The 18,161-nt window shown below is 39.9% G+C and overlaps 2 protein-coding genes across 10 annotated transcripts in view; one reads left to right on the top strand and one right to left on the bottom strand.

Annotated features, from left to right (window-relative positions):
• Positions 1 to 816: 816 nt before the first annotated feature.
• PRG4 (proteoglycan 4) lies at positions 817 to 18,098 on the top strand. 8 transcript variants are annotated; one of them, XM_032319115.1, is made up of 14 exons: positions 1,044 to 1,183; positions 1,493 to 1,591; positions 4,306 to 4,428; positions 5,696 to 5,815; positions 8,492 to 8,638; positions 9,247 to 9,366; positions 10,826 to 11,301; positions 11,350 to 13,369; positions 14,004 to 14,081; positions 14,947 to 15,083; positions 15,560 to 15,716; positions 16,180 to 16,377; positions 16,848 to 16,973; positions 17,806 to 18,098. In XM_032319115.1, exons 2-14 carry the CDS (start codon positions 1,519 to 1,521, stop codon positions 17,901 to 17,903), a joined length of 3,873 nt encoding a protein of 1,290 aa, XP_032175006.1. In that variant the 5' UTR covers positions 1,044 to 1,183; positions 1,493 to 1,518; the 3' UTR covers positions 17,904 to 18,098. The 8 variants fall into 8 exon arrangements, with proteins under 8 accessions (XP_032175005.1, XP_032175007.1, XP_032175011.1 ...); XM_032319119.1 differs by having other exon boundaries at positions 1,046 to 1,183; positions 10,826 to 11,493; positions 11,875 to 13,369; XM_032319117.1 differs by having other exon boundaries at positions 1,046 to 1,183; positions 11,518 to 13,369.
• The window catches only part of TPR (translocated promoter region, nuclear basket protein), a 65,430-nt gene continuing 65,273 nt past the window's right edge, over positions 18,005 to 18,161 (bottom strand). For both annotated transcript variants that reach the window (XM_032319111.1, XM_032319110.1), the window contains exon 51: positions 18,005 to 18,150. In XM_032319111.1, coding sequence (XP_032175002.1) covers positions 18,095 to 18,150 — 56 coding nt within the window. In that variant the 3' untranslated portion in view covers positions 18,005 to 18,094. The remainder of the gene's footprint in view (positions 18,151 to 18,161) is intronic.

Below are 18,161 nucleotides of genomic sequence, written 5' to 3' on the forward strand. Positions count from 1 at the left end.
CTCAAGCAGACTCCACGCTGAGTGCAAAGTCTGACAAGGGGCTCAATCCCACGACCCTGAAGTCATAACCTGAGCCAAAACCAAGGTCAGGCATCTAACCGACCATGCCACCCAGGGGTCCTGGGAGATAGGATTCTAACAAGAACATTTCGTATCAAACTGAGGTAAAACCTTGAACAGAGCTGACTTAACTCTGCAAGATGAGAGTTGACATTTTCTGGGGTAAGGAAGCTAAATTACTAATTTCAAAGACCATTCTCAAACATTGCAGTGCTTAAATAAAGGGGGTAAAGGAGAAATCTACACTTTTGAAGCAGCGTTTTTCTTGGTAAAGGAAGCTAGGAAATCCACAGAGCAGACCATCCACCTCTGGGCAATCAGAGCGTATTTTCGGTGCTCAGTGAAAATGCAAACACTCAAGAAACATATTATTTGGTTTAATCATGTAATTTAAGAAAATTCACGCCACAAACGAACAGTAGGTAAGTTTCAAAATCACTCTTTGTTAGATTTAGCTGTGGCGGGGGGTGGTGGGGGGAGGATAATAAAAGGAAGAAGGGACAGCAGCGTTTGACTGCTCTGACACTGGTGCTTTGATATGCTGGTCAAGACTTGCCCGGACTATTTACCATCTCAGAACAATTTGTTCATTTCACTCAGAAATTAGAAGTGTGTTTTGGCCAATAATTCTAAATTTATTTTGTAGTAGTCATTTTTCTTAATGGAAGTGTTTTCCAGATGTTGCCTAAGTCTAGCTGTCTGGGCCCTCTTCCAACAAATGAGGAAAGTTTGATTTCATAGGTTGTCACTGTTGATTCTGTCTAACCTTTGGACTAATTGGTTCATCCCAATTTATTTGCACTGATATATAAGACTTACAGGACACTGGAAAAACTCATTATTGCTTTTACGGGTAAGTGTCAAAGTTAACTTGCTTCATGGAATTAAATGTGTTTTCAATTCAATAGGGATATGCTTTAGTCAAGGAGTTTGAAAAAGGTTTATAAGGATAGGAGTAGGAAAGTTTGAAAAGGACCACAGCTCGGCAGTACACCTGTTGGAAGCTCACAGATTTGATTGGAGAGTTAAGGGAAAGTTGGAATGGTCACTTCTGTGTTTGTCAAATTATACTTTACTGAAGCTGGTTCTTTTTTTTCCCAAGCTGGGATTTAAACCTTGCACTGTAAGTATATGCTGTAATTTAAATAGTGTTGAAATCAGGCTGTTTTCCATTTGGGGGGATTCAAAAGTATTAAAGTAGTCGATAACATGATTGAGATGGTGACTTAATGATTTTTTTCTGCATAAGATTAAATCTAATGGCTAAATATTTGTGATAGAATAAAGGCTGATCATTTTTAAAAGTCTTGTTTCAAGAGTGGGATGGTTTTATCATTAAATCTCCTTTTAAAAATTATTGACAGTAAGTAACACAGACATAAACTAGTGGTGAGATTAAAGAGCAGTTTTGATACTTTTCTTTTCTTTTCAGTGAGGGCTCGGTACCTGGAAACAGCCATGGAGTGGAAAATACTTCCCATATACTTGCTGCTACTTTCTGTTTTCTTGATTCAGCAAGTTTCTTCTCAAGGTACCTTAACCATCAAAGAGATGTTTATTTAACAGCTGCTGCTAATCATTCTGTTTTGACCATTATGACAACAAAAGAAATAGATTTCTAAAGACATGTATTTGTTTGCGCTTAATGTACAATTTTAAAATTATGTGAAGTAGGTGTGGTATATTTATAAACATTTTGGAATTCTCACATTTTTCTGATGTCTTATGAAATCTTTTAAGTTTTGAGTTTTCCTGTAGAATAATTTTTGTGCTCCTTATTTTTATGGTTCTTCCAAAATTTCAACAAAACACAGACACAGGATACACCTATGCTAGTGTGATAAAGTATCATGAGATGAACTGAAAAGAACAGTGTTGAGATAACATGTAATTTTCACTTCCATGTATGATAAATTTAACTAGTCTTTTACATTACATGATGATTTATCATGGCATCACGTATCACATATATCACATATAACTAGGTATCATGTAACAATGAATATTTACAAAGTTTCAAATGGCCTTGTATTAATCTTGAAAGTTCTGTGTTTCTTACAAGGACTAGTCATCCAGATATGGACTTACACTCGCATATATGTCATCTTATATATTATGACATTGAACTACTCAGTCTTCCAAAAACAGTCAGTCCTGGATGAACAGTCCTTCCTACTCATTTTTGAGAATGTGAAGATAAATTCAATGCAGTCACCTTAGCCCAAGTCTCTAACATGCAATCAAAGTTGATGAGAGACAATAATACCAAGCATTGGATTTTTGTTTCCTTTTTTTTTTTTTTTCCTTTGGTAAGCAAAACAGGAGAAAAGAAAAATCAAGGTGCAGGATTATTATGGTGAAATTATATTTATAAAATAGACACTTCCAGGAAAATAGTTAAAATTCCCACCAGCCTAAGCATGAGAGATAACTGCCTGCCATGGACATAGTTTCAGAATCACTTAGATAAGACGGAAAAACACATGAAAGCAGACGTGACTATTTAATAAGGAACGATGGCCACCATGTATCTCTAGACTCCTCTGCTCTCTCGTGATGTATTATTAGGCTCACAACACTGAGAGCATTTCCTAAGCTACCTTTCCTCTGTAGTAAGATCAGTTGTTCTCCAAAATGCTTTTACTTTCCTCTAAATGAGTGAATTTAAAATTAAAAACAACAAAAGGAGGACAGTCATTTAATCTATGAAAATAATTGCACTTCTTATAAAGGTAACTGATGTCCTATTTCAGAAATCTGCTAACTACAAAAGGATAGCCTTTAATGTTGTGTTTGTTGTCTGCTTGTCTTGCCTTCTCAACCTCTTCTCATTCTTTTTCCTTTATATATATAATATATGTATTTATATACATACACTATATATGCATTGTATCGTGCACATATGTATGCAAAAAGTTGTGAAGGTTGTCCTAACATTTACTATTTTCTTTGTACACAAAGACTTAAACTTCCCCGGACTCATTATTTTGAGATTTCTCCAGAGTGGTTCAGCTTCCCCGTATGGCTTTAGGATCAGTGCACCTGACGGTTTCCATTCCAGAGATGGATTCCATTTTTACATTTTTGTGGTTATTGTTTTCCAAGTGCTTCTTTTTTTTTTTTTTTTTTAAGATTATATTTATTTATTTGACAGACAGAGATCACAAGTAGGCAGAGAGACAGGCAGAGAGAGAGGAAGGGAAGCAGGTTCCCTGCTGAGCAGAGAGCCCCATGCGGGGCTCCATCCCAGGACCCTGAGATCATGACCTGAGCCGAAGACAGAGGCTTTAACCCACTGAGCCACCCAGGAGCCCCTTCCAAGTGATTCTTAAAAACACATTTGAGGATCATTACACTTCTGTTTGTATTTTCATTTTGTTTTACCCAGAATAACTTTGACCTTTATACTCAAGCCCAGGTGCTAATTGAACAGTTAACCTATTTTGTACTCGCAGTAGTTGTGGCTGGAAGCATGTGACTTCCTCAGCATTTAAAGAAAGCATAACTGCTTTCTTTGTTCTCAGGAACAAAAAGAAGAGGAAGCCTAGGGAAGTTGTTGCTGGCATGCTCAGCTTACTTTAAACTCAACATGAGAGAGAGAGACAATGTGCTTGGGTGGACAAAGTGTGGGCTTTAGAATCAGAGATTTTAGAGTTCAGATTCTAGGTGACCATATAGTGTACTCTCCAAATCAGGACACTTCTGAGAGTGAAAGAGTTCAATAGGAATAATTAATAGGTATTAATTGACCTGTAATACATACATCCTAGAAGTCTTAACTGAGTGCCCCGCTGGTTATTAAAGCCTCTGTGTTTCAGCTTCCTTATCTCTCAAAAGGGGCTACTAATACTCTCCTGGTAACATTTTCATAAACATGAGAGAGAACATATGACTTAGTGCCCAGCACAGAGAGGCTGAATAAAGGTCAACTAGTCCCCCTCTGTGGCTGCCTCAGGAGAGCCGTAGCTTTCCCCCAGGAATGTCACCCACTTTTTGCAAAACTGTTAACTTTGCCTAATTTTCAAAAGTGTATTTACCTTCCCACTCAGTGAAGCATAAAGTAGCACGATCAAGGTCACGTCAGCGATCAGGCTAAGGTCCTGTGGACCCATTGCTACCCATCATTCCCGACCTTTTCCAATGGATAAAACTCTCCCTCGCCAAGTGGCTTTATCCCCCTCATGAGGTCTCTTCCTTCCGGGGACGCGGTTTGGCCATGTTTACGCTAGTGTTGTGTAATTTTAGATTTACCGAGCTGTGCAGGGAGATGTGGGGAAGGGTATTCTAGAGACGCCACCTGCAACTGTGATTATAACTGCCAACACTACATGGAGTGCTGCCCTGACTTCAAGAAAGTCTGCACCGTGGGTAAGTCCGACAGCTAGTGTCTCCCCCGTCTCTCCACACCGTGCCGGGAGACCCCTCGCACCCCCTTGCTGCGCTGTTTCCACACTCTCGTGCTTCTTTTTGCTCCAGTGCGTTTCCCTTCCTCGCATCCATGTTGCAGTGTGCTGTACCTAAGGATGGTATCAAAGGTTGTGCCTCTGGGGGGGCCGGGGAGGGGGGCTGGGGAGGAGAGCCTGGAAGTCCGTCAGGTGCACAAGGTTGTTGACTAGTCCCAAGCAAAATGTCTTCTTTTAAATAGAGAATACTGTGACTCTGGAGTCATTAAGTAGATAGCGGTGAGTAAATACTCACTACCAATCAGAGATGTAATTGCTTGGGGTTGGGGTTCTTTGAGAGTTTATCAAAAGAATCCATGCATATAAAATAAGCTTATCTACTGTTGGACTTTTGGATAGGAGAATGTTCTAGAGTACCTGAAAAAGGGCTCTTTAAATATGAAGCATGCGTGTTTCATGGGGAATTTCAGTTAGAACCCAAAGACTCTGAATTGTAAAGTATGAGTGGTATTTCCCTTGAACACATTTTGGATCATTTTTTTTTCAACACAGGGATGTTTCATCTCCAACTTTTGAAAATTACAATAAAGTGGTTCAGAGTTACATTCACTTTAGAATTTGCACATGAAGTTGATAAATATATTGCTGTACAGTTATGTGTCCTATAAGGTACTCATTTCAAAGAGGCCTTGGTAAGTGTGTTTCTAGCCAAGGTTTGTTTTGACACAAGCAGGTAGAATTCATGCCATGGAATTAGGCTGGAATCTTTCCACTCTACGCCTTGCTCAGTTTGTCAGATAAAAGTCTCTGCATTTTATAAATGATTTTTGAGCCTAAGCAGGGACTCATCTGTGTTAACCCAGCTCTTTGGGATATTGTTGTGAGATCCGAAAGTTCCTTTAATAAACATCTGTTACAGAGTGGTGGTGCGAGGTGGAGGGTGGAAGGTTTCCACGCGAAGGGCTCCCCTTCCCATCGTGCATATGTGAAATGACTGAGACAGCACTGGGGTGTCTCTTGGAGCCTTGGAGGGCAAGTAAAGCTTCTCTGAGTCATCATATTTCTTTCTTGACTTCTCTACTCGGAAAACCACCTGTTCTCAAAATTCCAAACGAAAGACTCAGAAATACACTTCTGGAACTCTAGTCGGCTCTCAGGTGGGAAATGGTGATCAGAACGTGGGGCTGGCTGCACAATCAGTAATCTGTAATGTTTTGTTTTGCTCTGGGTAGAGCTTTCCTGTAAAGGCCGCTGCTTCGAGTCCTTCGCAAGAGGGAGGGAGTGTGACTGCGACTCAGATTGTAAGACATATGGCAAGTGCTGTCCTGATTATGAGAATTTTTGTGGAAAAGGTAAGCCTCATGGTGCCAACCCGCATCTCTCGGCATCTCTCTATGCCGCAAACCTGCACACCTGCCTCAGCGTCGCTGATGATGTCTAATGTGCACTCCATCTAGGGACTTGCTTTTACTAACAGCAATTTCATTTTAATTTTGCTTCACCAAGAATGAATTAAAGAAGGAAAACCTCTTCCAACAGCACTGCCTGGCTCCGCCAGGCTCCGGGAGAGCCAGAGTTGGCTGGCTAAGGAACAGAGAGGATAGGGGCCGAGTGGATGTGCTTTTTCCTCCAGTGTGGTCTGATTTCAGGTGAAGCCAATGGTAACAAGCTCACTCAGGGACTTCTTGTCTCATCCTAATGGTGCTGACCCCACAAAGTCAGTGGTGCTTTGAGCTAGTTGTATTTTTGGCTTTAGTGTTTTTGAGTGTATATTGAATATATATTGAATAGTGTATATTGACAGAATGACACTTTCCGTTTCTCTCTAAACTAGTCAGTTTAGGAGTTAAAGACATTAAATTTATAGGCAAATTTATAGGCAAACCTATCAAGTTGTTAACCTTCTGTTGTACGTGTCTTCTGTTCTCTGCAGTCCATTGTCATCTCTATCGAAATCCCTCTGTGTGACAGAGTCAATAAAAAGGGATATTGTTCCATTTTAAAATCCTCTTCTCTAGTTATAGGTTCTAAAGGAATACTCTGAGAGTATAACAAAACTCTTCAGAGTTTCCCCCAAAATTAAATAAATAAATAAAAATACAAAAAACCCCACCAAAAACCAAATTCCTTTCTTTTACCAAATGTTTGCTCTTAAATTCTCCTTTAAAACAATATTTGTGGAGGTAAAGGTGAAAATAAGCATTGCTTGCATAATATCATTTTATTTAAACAAGGCTGTACATCCTGCTTCTTTTGAACAGTGGGGAAATAGGGTAAAAAACTGTTAATCAGCATAGTTGAGGGCTATTTCTTAACTGTTCAATGTTTTCATTGGACAGCATTCCAGAAATGATGGAGACTACACCCATATAATCAAAAACTCGGAGCACAGAGTTCCTGCAGCTCTCAGATGGATCTCATGATGAAGGATACATATTTGCTCAGTGCCCTGATAATTGTTTTGGCTGCAAGACAAAACAACTAAGACTTTATTTTGGGCAGAGGATGGGTGCGGAGGGAGGAGAGTTAGAGAGTGATGAAGCATTGCAAGGAAATGTTAATAAAGATAATGCTTTATGCCACCAGGTGGCAGGTCAGATTACCTGAGGCTTATGTGCGACAGAAAAATTGATGAAGCTCATGCTTCATTTACAGAATTCACAAAGACAGGGTTTCCACTGAAAAGGATGGAACCACCCAGAGCTTCACTACTTCATTTTGTTTTTTTTTAAGAGTTTATTTATTTATTTGACAAAGAGAGAGAGAGAGAGATCACAAGTAGGCAGAGAGGCAGGCAGAGAGAGAGGAGGAAGCAGGCTCCCTGCCGAGTAGAGATCCAGACGCGGGGCTTGATCCCAGGACCCTGAGATCATGACCTGAGCCGAAGGCGCCCCACTACTTCATTTTTTAAAAAATAGCAACCAAACTATCTTACCAGTCACCCCTTATTTGTTTCAGGTTTGCTATAGATACTGTTTATAGGCATCTATGTATCCCCAAATTTTAACTTTTCAAGAAGTGAAGAAATGTAGGTGAGAAAACAGTCCAAGAGGTTGTTTGGCTCAAGATCACTAGCTAGTATGGCAGAACCGGTTCTCAAATTGAGCTCTTTGGTGGGGGGAGGCAGAGGAAGGAGTGTGGTCGTCAGCTCCTGGAGATTGCATTGGTCAGAGTTCCCAGGGGATGTTTGGCAAGAGCAGTGGGATTTATCAGGACTCTGTACTCAAAGCGTTCCCACTGGTCTCTGCTTTCTTATCTTTCAGAAGTCCTTCTCCTTTTCTTCTGGTTCCTAACAATCAAAACATGTCCCATGCCTTCTCTTCTACGGGAGAGAAAAGGTTTCAAAGATGCACTCCAAACCATTGACAGTTGCTTAACTTGGGGAAGGGCCACAGATTTTGAGAAAGGCATAATGTGAAGGTGTGAACTTTTTTCAAGAGTAACTATTGATGTAGATCTTTTGTAATAAAAAAAAAGGTAAATTGGCATCCTTTGATTTAAATGAATATGAAAACAGGACAAATGTAATTATTATATTCCTCTTCCTGAGAGCACAAATACCTGTTGTTCGCAAGCAGTTATTACTTCCATCAACACAAAAACTGGCATAAGAGATGGAACTGAGAGAGTCAAGTATGTTTTAGGCCAGGAAATACCTTCAGAAATCGTAATCAGAATAAACATCTCAATTTGCAGACAAGAAAATGAAGTTCAAGAGGGAGTTAGCTCATTTGCTCAAGGTCACAAGAGTTGCATCCTGCTGGTCTAAAACTGGAATTCAGGTTTTCTGACCCTTTCTGAGCCTTTGCACCTTGTCATAACTTATAACAATTTCAGAACCAATATTTCCTAGCAGTGCATCTTTAGAATTCATCGCTTTGGAGTAACTAGTGTTAGGCTAAGAGCCTGCCTACGCTGGTTTTCACCAGCATTGATTCTTGAAGCCAGGTGTATCCGTGCCTTCCACAGTTAAGAGTTGCTGACGAATGTCAACAGGATGTTAATCCACCTGTCTTGCTTGGCCTCAGTGCATAATCCCCCATCACCATCTTCAAAGACTGCACCTCCACCTCCGGGAGCAACTCAAACCATCAAATCAACAACCAAACGTTCACCCAAAGCACCAAACAAGAAGAAGACTAAGAAAGTGATAGAGTCAGAGGAAATAACAGAAGGTAGGAAGATGGCAGAAGTCATGAAAGGTTTTGAGAGGGACTGAGCTGTAGGTGGACTACTTTTTTATAAGACTCTTCTTAGAATAAGGGAATCATGCGAGTCATGAAGGGCTCATTACACTCCTTAAAACGTGTTTTTAAGTCAAAGTTTAAGCCAAATTATAAGCCCTCAGCTGTTTATTTTTCTTGAACCAAATTATAAACCATCAGCTATTTATTTTTCTTGAACCAAATTATAAACCATCAGCTATTTATTTTTCTTGTAACTGAACCCAGCATGGGTGTAGGTTAAAAAAATCAGAAGAAACACAGCTCACTGGGGGGGAAAAAAAAATCCCAGGTGATTTTCTGCAGAATAATTAGATTCTGTGAGAGAGGGGAAAGTTGAGAGAAAGTAAAATAGTTATATTACTAGTATCTACGATGAGCTTAGCTACCTTACTTTTTAACTGACAAAAGAAGAGTTGATCATATTACTGATAAAAGCAAAACAGGGAGGTTTGTAGCTCAGTAAACATTATTTCTTGCTGCATTTGGACTGGCGGTTTTCTTTTTTTTTTTGCTTTAAATTACAGTTGGTGTGATCAACCTTTTTATTTGATTTATAGAACATTCTGTTTCTGAAAATCAAGAGTCTTCCTCCTCTTCCTCTTCCTCTTCAACTATTCGGAAAATCAAGTCTTCCAAAAATTCAGCTGCTAATAAAGAATTAAAGAAGAAACCCAAAGGTTTGAGCATTGATAAAGATCAAAGACTATATCAATGCCATATTAGTAATAGTTACCTAAAGGCAATGTGTGTTGGAACAATGATTTGAGGACATTTCAGTACTTGGGGCATGTATAGATTTGTAAAAATTATTGTAGAAGATACTAATGAGAACTTCCTACAGGAAACTAGTGCAAAGCAGCTAAGAAACCATTCTTTAAACAAAGGATAAGAAGATGCTAGAGCGGTAGCTCTGGAACCACAGATGACACCAGAGATGTTCAGTTTTGGTTTTTGAGTTTAATTCCTGTCCCCCGATCCATTTTTCTTTCTTCTCTCTCCTTGTTCCTAATGTTATTTTTCCTTATTTTGCAAACATTTACATGCTGCTTTAAGTGCTTTAGAATATTAATCCATTAAAGTCTCATATGAATCTCTGGGAAAGCCAATATTATTATCCTCATTTTACAGTTCCTTTTTATTATTTTTCTAATTAAATTATGTGTCATTCTGGCTGTGGTTTTTTTTTTTTTTTTTTGGTTGTAGAGAATGTACTACAGATTAGGCTATTACCTTCTGAAAAGAGATTCCCTTTGTTCTGCTTTTCATTATTTCCTGAAATTCTAAAATATATTCTCTTTCTCCAGGAAAATACTGAATTTTGGATACTGGAGTTTTGAAGAACTCTATTTCCTGGGTGGTTATTTCCCCTGAAGCCTTTTCTTTGGCTAAATACCCAAATACATAGTCTTTAAATCATCCAAAGGGTCTTGCACACCACAGAAGTGCAGTCCGTGTTTGCTAAATGGAACTCATCTCAGTGATGAGCTCATGATATGCTCTTTGGATTCTGAAATTCACCTGTGGAGCAGCTGCTATAAGAAATCCTGTTAAACAGGATTTCTTTTCCTGCCATGGCATCCTAATCTCTTCTCTGTATCCCCTGGTGGGCTGCTGAATTTAGGTGCGCCCAGGAAAGAGAGCCACTAACAACCATGTGTGTGGACACAGAGCTCAGTAGGGACCATGGGAGTGATTGGAGCAGATCCCTGGGGTGTAGTTGGAGAGGCCTCTGAGGCAACTGGTGCGGTGAATTTACAAGATGTTGGAACTAGGTTTCCAGGGGGGCGGACGGGTCACTGAGCAACGTGAAGTAAGAGGAGTGGAGAAAGTGAGGGGCAAAGAGCATTCTTATAGAGATGACTTAGTTGTTGATCATGTTGGTAATTTCCAAGTTGCCACTTGTTTCTCTCCATTAATTGTACAGACTTTAACTTGTGCTTTTCACCCCTTCTCAATAATTCCCCAAAATAGCCCAATCAGATTAAGTTCAGTAGTCACCATTGTAAAATAAATTAATAGACGTATTATAGGTTAGCAGTTTGCTTGGGATACACAGCTAGTTGATAAGGATGAGCTCTTTAGGTCACTATTGAAAAGAACTACTCAAAAATAAAAGATGTGTATATTTTTTTCTAGTAACAGATGACAAGAAGGAAAAAACTCCTAAAAAGAAACCTACCCTAGAACCACCGGTTGTAAATGAAGCTGGAAGCGGACTGGATAGCGGGGACCTCAAGCTCACCCCAACTCCTGACACTCCTACTACCCAAAGCCATAAAGTTACCACATCTCCCAAGATTACAACAGGCAAACCAATAAGTCCTAAACCCAGTCTTCCACCTAGTTCTGATCCATCCAAAGAGACACCTTCAAAACCTAATAAAGAGACAATAGCTGAAACTAAAGAGATTTCTTTAACAAAAAAAGAAACTTCAAGTGGAACAAAAGAGAAGGCTGTTTCAACTAAAGAGACACGAAGTGCAGAGAAAACACCTGCTGAAGATTTTGTATCCACATCCAAAGCTCCTGTTAAATCTACACCCAAAGCTGAAACTACAACCAAATCCCCTGTTCCCACCACCACCACGGAGCCTACACCCACTACCACCAAGGAGCCCACATCCACCACCCCTAAGAAGCCTGCACCCACCACCACCAAGGAGCCTGAACCCACCACCCCTAAGAAGCCTGCACCCACCACTCTTAAGGAGCCTGCACCCACCACCACCAAAGAACCTGCACCTAATACCCCCAAGGAGCCTGCACCCACTACCACCAAAGAGCCTGTACCCACAGCCCCCAAGGAGCCTGTACCCACTACCACCAAGGAGCCTGAACCCACCACCACCAAGGAGCCTGAACCCACCACCACCAAGGAGCCTGAACCCACCACCACCAAGGAGCCAACACCCACCACCCCTAAGAAGCCTGTACCTACCACTCCTAAGGAGCCTGCACCCACTACCACCAAGGAGCCTGAACCCACCACCACCAAGGATGAACCCACCACCACCAAGGAGCCGACACCCACCACCCCTAAAAAGCCTGCACCTGCTACTCCTAAGGAGCCTGCACCCACTACCACCAAAGAGCCTGCACCCACCACTCTCAAGGAGCCTGTACCCACTACCACCAAGGAGCCTGAACCTACCACCACCAAGAAGCCAACAACCACTACCCCCAAGGAGCCTGCACCCACCACCCCCAAGAAGCCTGCACCCACCACCCCCAAGGAGCCTGCACCCACCAGCCCCAAGAAGCCTGCACCCACCACCCCCAAGGAGCCTGCACCCACTACCACCAAGGAGCCTGCACCCACTACCACCAAGGAGCCTGAACCTACCACCACCAAGAAGCCAACACCCACTACCACCAAAGAGCCTGCACCAACAGCCCCCAAGGAGCCTGCACCCACTACCACCAAAGAGCCTGCACCCACCACGCCCAAGGAGCCTACAACTACCACTCCTAAGGAGCCTGAGCCCACTACCATCAAAGAGCCTGCACCCACAGCTCCCAAGGAATCTGGACCCACCACCACCAAGGAGCCAACACCCACCACCTCTAAGAAGCCTGCACCTACCACTCCTAAGGAGCCTGCACCGACGGTCCCCAAAGAGCCTGCACCCACCACCCCCAAGAAGCCTGCACCCACTGCCCCCAAAGAGCCTGCACCCACCACGCCCAAGGAGCCTGTACCCACCACCCCCAAGGAGCCTGCACCCACCGCCCCCAAGGAGCCTGCACCCACCACCCCCAAGAAGCCTGCACCCACTGCCCCCAAAGAGCCTGCACCCACCACCCCCAAGAAGCCTGCTCCAGCTCTTCTTGAGACACCTGCTCCAACCATCTCAGAGGCCTCTACTACAACCACCACCATGGAGCCTCCTCCTACTACTCCCAAGAACCCTGCTGAATCAACGCCTGCAGAACCCACACCAAAGCCTCCTGAGAACAGTCCCAAGGAACCTGTTGTACCTGTAACCAAGGCTCCTGAAGTGACCAAACCTGAAATGACAACACCTAAAGACAAAACAGAAAAAGACACACGTATGAAACCTGAAATTACAAGTGCTGTACCTAAGATTACAACCCAAGAGACAGGAATTCCAACAGAAGAGACCACTGAGTCCCAAACAAGTACAACCACACAAGTAACTCCTATCACATCGTCCAAAAGTACTCCTAGAGCAACAACTCCTGCACCCAAAGAAATGACTACAACAAAAAAGACAACTACAATGGAAGAGACTGTGAATAAACCTGAAGAAACCACAGCTGTGCCCAAAGATACAACCACGAAATCTGAAGTGTCAACTTCCAAACCCCGAAAGCCAACCAAAGCACCAAAAAGGCCTACTTCTACCAAAAAGCCAAAAACAGTACCGAAAGGGAGAAAACCAAAGACTACAGCAACTCCCCCAAAGATGACTACATCGACAATGCCTACATTACACCCTACCTCTTCAGAGGAAGCCATGCTCCAAACTACCACCAGCCCCAACCAGGGACTTAAATCAGAAATAGGTGAAGTAAATCCAAATAAAGATGCAGATATTGCTGGAGAAAAACCTCACATGATCCCCAGGCCCCCTGCGTTAACCCCTATATTGACCCCAGGTACTGGTACCTTGGTGAGAGGATCCAATCAAGACATCGCCATCAATCCCATGCTTTCAGGTAATAAGCATCAGTTATGTCCAGTTTTAAAACTGGTGATGTTAACTTAAATTTATCTGGACCAGAATACCCTGAGTTAGTATCTCGCTATTGATATGTATTACCTTGCAGAGTTTTACAGCTTCTCCGTAGGTAAGCAGAGGAGTAATCACGGTAAGATTATTTGGTCTTTGAAAAATGGAGTAATAAGGAATTTAGTGCATTTGTGTCTATATGCAGAGATGGTGCACAGAATGTCAAAAAAATTTAGTTGGGAGCGTATTCTTATAAGAGTACAATGCAAGGCAAAAGTCTGCAACATTTTGCTCTTTTCCACACCAATTCCAAAGGGCAATCAGAAATGAAAAATGAAGTTTTGTGTTGGGATCAAACATCTAGTAATTATCTAATTTACATAAAGATCAGGTAAGCTTGCCCATTCCAATTTTTATACTTTTTGAATAATATCACCTTTAAGTAAAACAATTATGAAGCATGGCTCTTCTTTTTCGTTTCTGAAATATGCACACCTCCTACTAGCCCTTTCAAAAGCTTAGGAAAATGTGAACAGAGGAAACAGCCCTGTGGGAGGATTTGAAAAGAACATAAACTCTTTTCTCATTTTCTTTTGTATCGGCTTAATCTTTTGTTTTAGATGAGACTAATTTATGCAACGGTAAGCCAGTAGATGGACTGACTACTTTGCGCAATGGAACATTGGTTGCATTTCGAGGTGAGCTATGCACATATTTTTTCTTCTGCCCATCATTTTATTCTTGGCATTTATGAGAACCAAAGGAGGGCAGAAGCTTGGGTTGAGTTTTCTGGAGGGAAACCTGATTGATGAACTTAACTCACACAATATTTTGGAACATGAAAGTAATTACCAAAATACAGGACTAACAGAATTAAACACATTAGAGTAACAAATATAACAGCTTGAACTGATACTATTAAATTTTTGCTTTCCTTAGTAATTAAAGTAATTAAAAGGTAGTTCAAATTTTAATTTCATATCAAATGACATGATATCCAGGTTTGTATTTGTATTCCCTGCTCTACGTTATATGAAAATAACAACTTGATTGCAACATGTTCAAAAGTGCTACATCTTGTGGGAACCTAACAGGAGAACAGCATTTACTTCATGTTGCTTCTCTGCTGGTCCAGTCCTCTTATATTTAGATTAAATCTGAAAGGAAAAAAATCATACACTAGCATGATAGAGGCCAAAGAGATTTTAGCAGTCACTGAATTATAACTTAATTCTAAAAGATAAAGAAATGGAGATAAGTGCCTTTCTGTAACTCACAAAGCCAGAGGATCTTTCTAGAGAAACTGGAAAACTAAAATATTTCAAAGGCTATAATGAACTTCATTATACCTGAGACCAGAGAAATATCTACTCTCAGAAATGTTCAAATACTAACTTCTGTACTAATCTTCACAGTGTTGACTAAACTTGTCATATAATGTGTGTTAACACACTCTTTTTTAAAAAATGATGAACTAATTAACAATTTTTCATTCTGGTTTCTTTTGCGGTAAGTTATAGTATTCATTCAGTTTGGAGGCTGATCTACCACTTTCAATTTTAGGTCATTATTTCTGGATGCTGAGTCCATTCAATCCACCATCTCCACCTCGTAAAATTACTGAAGTTTGGGGTATTCCTTCTCCCATTGATACTGTTTTTACTCGATGCAACTGTGAAGGAAAAACTTTCTTCTTTAAGGTAAGAAATCAGCTGAGAGAGATCGGCAACTAGCTATTCCTTATCTTAAGAGCATAAATCAGCTTAACCTCCACTTCAGAAGGGTCTTCGTATTTTTTTTTTTAAAGATTTTATTTATTTGACACAGAGAGAGAGATCACAAATAGGCAGAGAGGCAGGCAGAGAGGGAGGGGGAAGCAGGCTCCCCGCTGAGCAGAGAGCCCGATGCGGGGCTCGATCCCAGGACCCTAAGATCATGACCTGAGTCAAAGGCAGAGGCCCCAACCCACTGAGCCACCTAGGCGCCCCAGGTATTCATATTTTATTAAACTATTCTATCATCAAAATTTAATAAAAAGCTAACAATTGAGTAACATCAAAGACCAATTTATTCACTTAACAAAGTTAAAACTTTCTCCCTATATTTACACTTAAGAATGAATCCCTAACTCTTCTATTCCAAGATGTTAACACTATTTCCTCTGTTAAATCAACAGGATTCCCAATACTGGCGTTTCACCAATGACAGAAAAGATCCCGGGTACCCCAAACAAATTGTAAAAGGATTTGGAGGACTAAATGGAAAAATAGTGGCAGCTCTCTCAATAGCTAAACACAAGGACAGACCTGAATCTGTGTATTTTTTCAAGAGAGGTATGTTTACAATAAATGACAAAATTACAAAACTTCTAAGTACTGATTTGTCTGAGAAATTTTATTCAGTATTTTCATTTATTAAGGAGTTTACTGTCAAAAGATCTTTAATGGCTGTAATCAAATTGTTTTCAATGAAAAAACTGAGGACAGTAAAATATATTGAGAGCTCTCAGCATGCAAATTATAGTTTCACCTGAATTTTCAGGTCATTATATAAAGGTCATCATTTACTTTCAAACAAAGTTAAATAAAAATTATGCAATTTGTTGGTTTTATTCATTCAACATTTAGCATTTAGCAATTATTTTATAATACCCTTGACTATTAGCCATTATTAATGTCTGGACATACTTTATGAGAAACACTGACCATTTCCTCTACCTTGTAAAAGCTCTTTTCCACTTTTCTGGGGGATTAAGCTTAATTTTCTCATCACATGTGATTTTCTACTACATAATAGGTGGCGGTGTTCAGCAGTATATTTATAAACAGGAGCCCATCAGAAAGTGCCCTGGAAGAAGGCCTGCTATCAATTATCCAGTGTATGGAGAAACAACACAGGTTAGGAGACGTCGCTTTGAACGTGCCATAGGACCTTCTCAAACACACACCATCAGAATTCACTATTCACCCATCAGAGTCTCTTATCAAGAAAAAGGTAATGTTTCTTCCTGCGTTAAAAATTATTACACATGAAATAGACGTCATACAGTTTATCTCACAGAATGAAGCTTATTGAATATAAATAGTGACTAAATAGCCCCAATAATTTAAAACTTAGTGATTCAAAACATCAGTTTGCCTCCATGAATGACCAGATCAGTATGTACATATTGTTTTTTTGTGAGTAAAGAATGCAATTTATTCAGGTTTGTTATTTGTAATAAATGCATTTTTCAAATACCACTTACCAAGAACATCACATACAAATCTACAAACCTCAGTAGAGTCGTAACAGGTAGGTATTTGTACCATGTCAGAGGGGGCAAAAACTGAGGCACCTAAGTTAAATAAGTCACCCAACGTAGCAGAGCTATTCAGTGGGATTCAAACCCAGATGTGTCCAATTCTTATGGCTGCTCTTCCCTACAGCACAATCCATTTAGTCTGGTATCTTTAAATCTACAGGTTTCCTCCATAATGAAGTTAAAATGAGTTTACAGTGGAGAGGATTTCCAAATGTGGTTACTTCAGCTATAGCACTGCCTAACATCAGAAGACCTGACGGCTATGATTACTATGCCTTTTCTAGGAGTAAGTTATTAAGCAACTTCTTAGCTTCTTAAAGATGTGCTCTAATCTCTAAAACATGAATATAACTAAAGCAAAAACAAGTGTTCAATGGTGACTAAAGGTGAGAAATTAAACTATAATACGTATTCCAATTGCTCTGAAGAAGACAGAATTTAGACTTTCACTTCACTTTTAATTAAATTGAATGGGCTGTGATTCAATTCTGCATTATCCTTCATGAGATTAAAGCCTATTATGATAAATCATCCAATTATTTGAGTAAAACTGCTACTAAAACAATATTTTACATTACCTGTAGCATTTAATGAAGGTCTTGGGTGCCACAAAATACTATTTGAATCATTTCACAAGTCCTGAAGATCACAAAGAAGTTTCTAACAAACCAACTGTTTTAATTAATAAAAATTAAATTATGTTACTTGGGGCACTTTTCTTTGAAAAACTCAGAAATCTAAGTTATTCTACTTAAAGGATAAAACTGAAGTAAATTATTGTTTTTTAGACTTAGTTTTTCTGAAACTCTTAGGTTGAAAAAGGAGAGTTGAACCTAATTTTATAGAAAGCTGTTGACAGGTCAATCTGTCAAGGCAATTGTTTTTGTTTTTGTCAGAAAGTTCAAATTAATTAATACAAATATTTCTGATATTAAAATGACTGTACTCAAAGATAGTGTCTTTGAGTACAATAATCAACACAAACTGTCTTTGAGTACAATAATCTTTGTAGATTATCTACAAACTATCTTTGAGTACAATAATCAACACAAACTTTTTTTTTAAGTTCAGGTGTTTTGTTTTCTTTTTAATTAAAAAATGATTTCTCTTCTACTTAGATCAATACTATAACGTCGATGAACCCAGTAGAACAGCCAGAGTCATTACCACTCGTTCTGGGCGGAGCTTATCCAATGTTTGGTACAACTGTCCTTAGACCCACGGGCAAAGGAAGAGTCAACTAATTAAATGAAGAATGAAAAATTTTGACATTGAAATACATTTTATTAATAAAGAATGTTGAGAGAAGCATACCAATTTAAATACAAAATGTTTTTAATCTCGACAATCATTACACTAAAACAGGCTTGAGAATCTTATTCACAATTATTACAGTTTACAGGACATTTAATTAATATTTCCTCTATTTATTCCTCCTCTCCCTCCCATTGCATGGCTCACACCTATAAGAGAA

Source organism: Mustela erminea, chromosome 17 (assembly GCF_009829155.1).
Source record: "Mustela erminea isolate mMusErm1 chromosome 17, mMusErm1.Pri, whole genome shotgun sequence".
NCBI classification, from domain to species: Eukaryota; Metazoa; Chordata; class Mammalia; order Carnivora; family Mustelidae; genus Mustela; species Mustela erminea.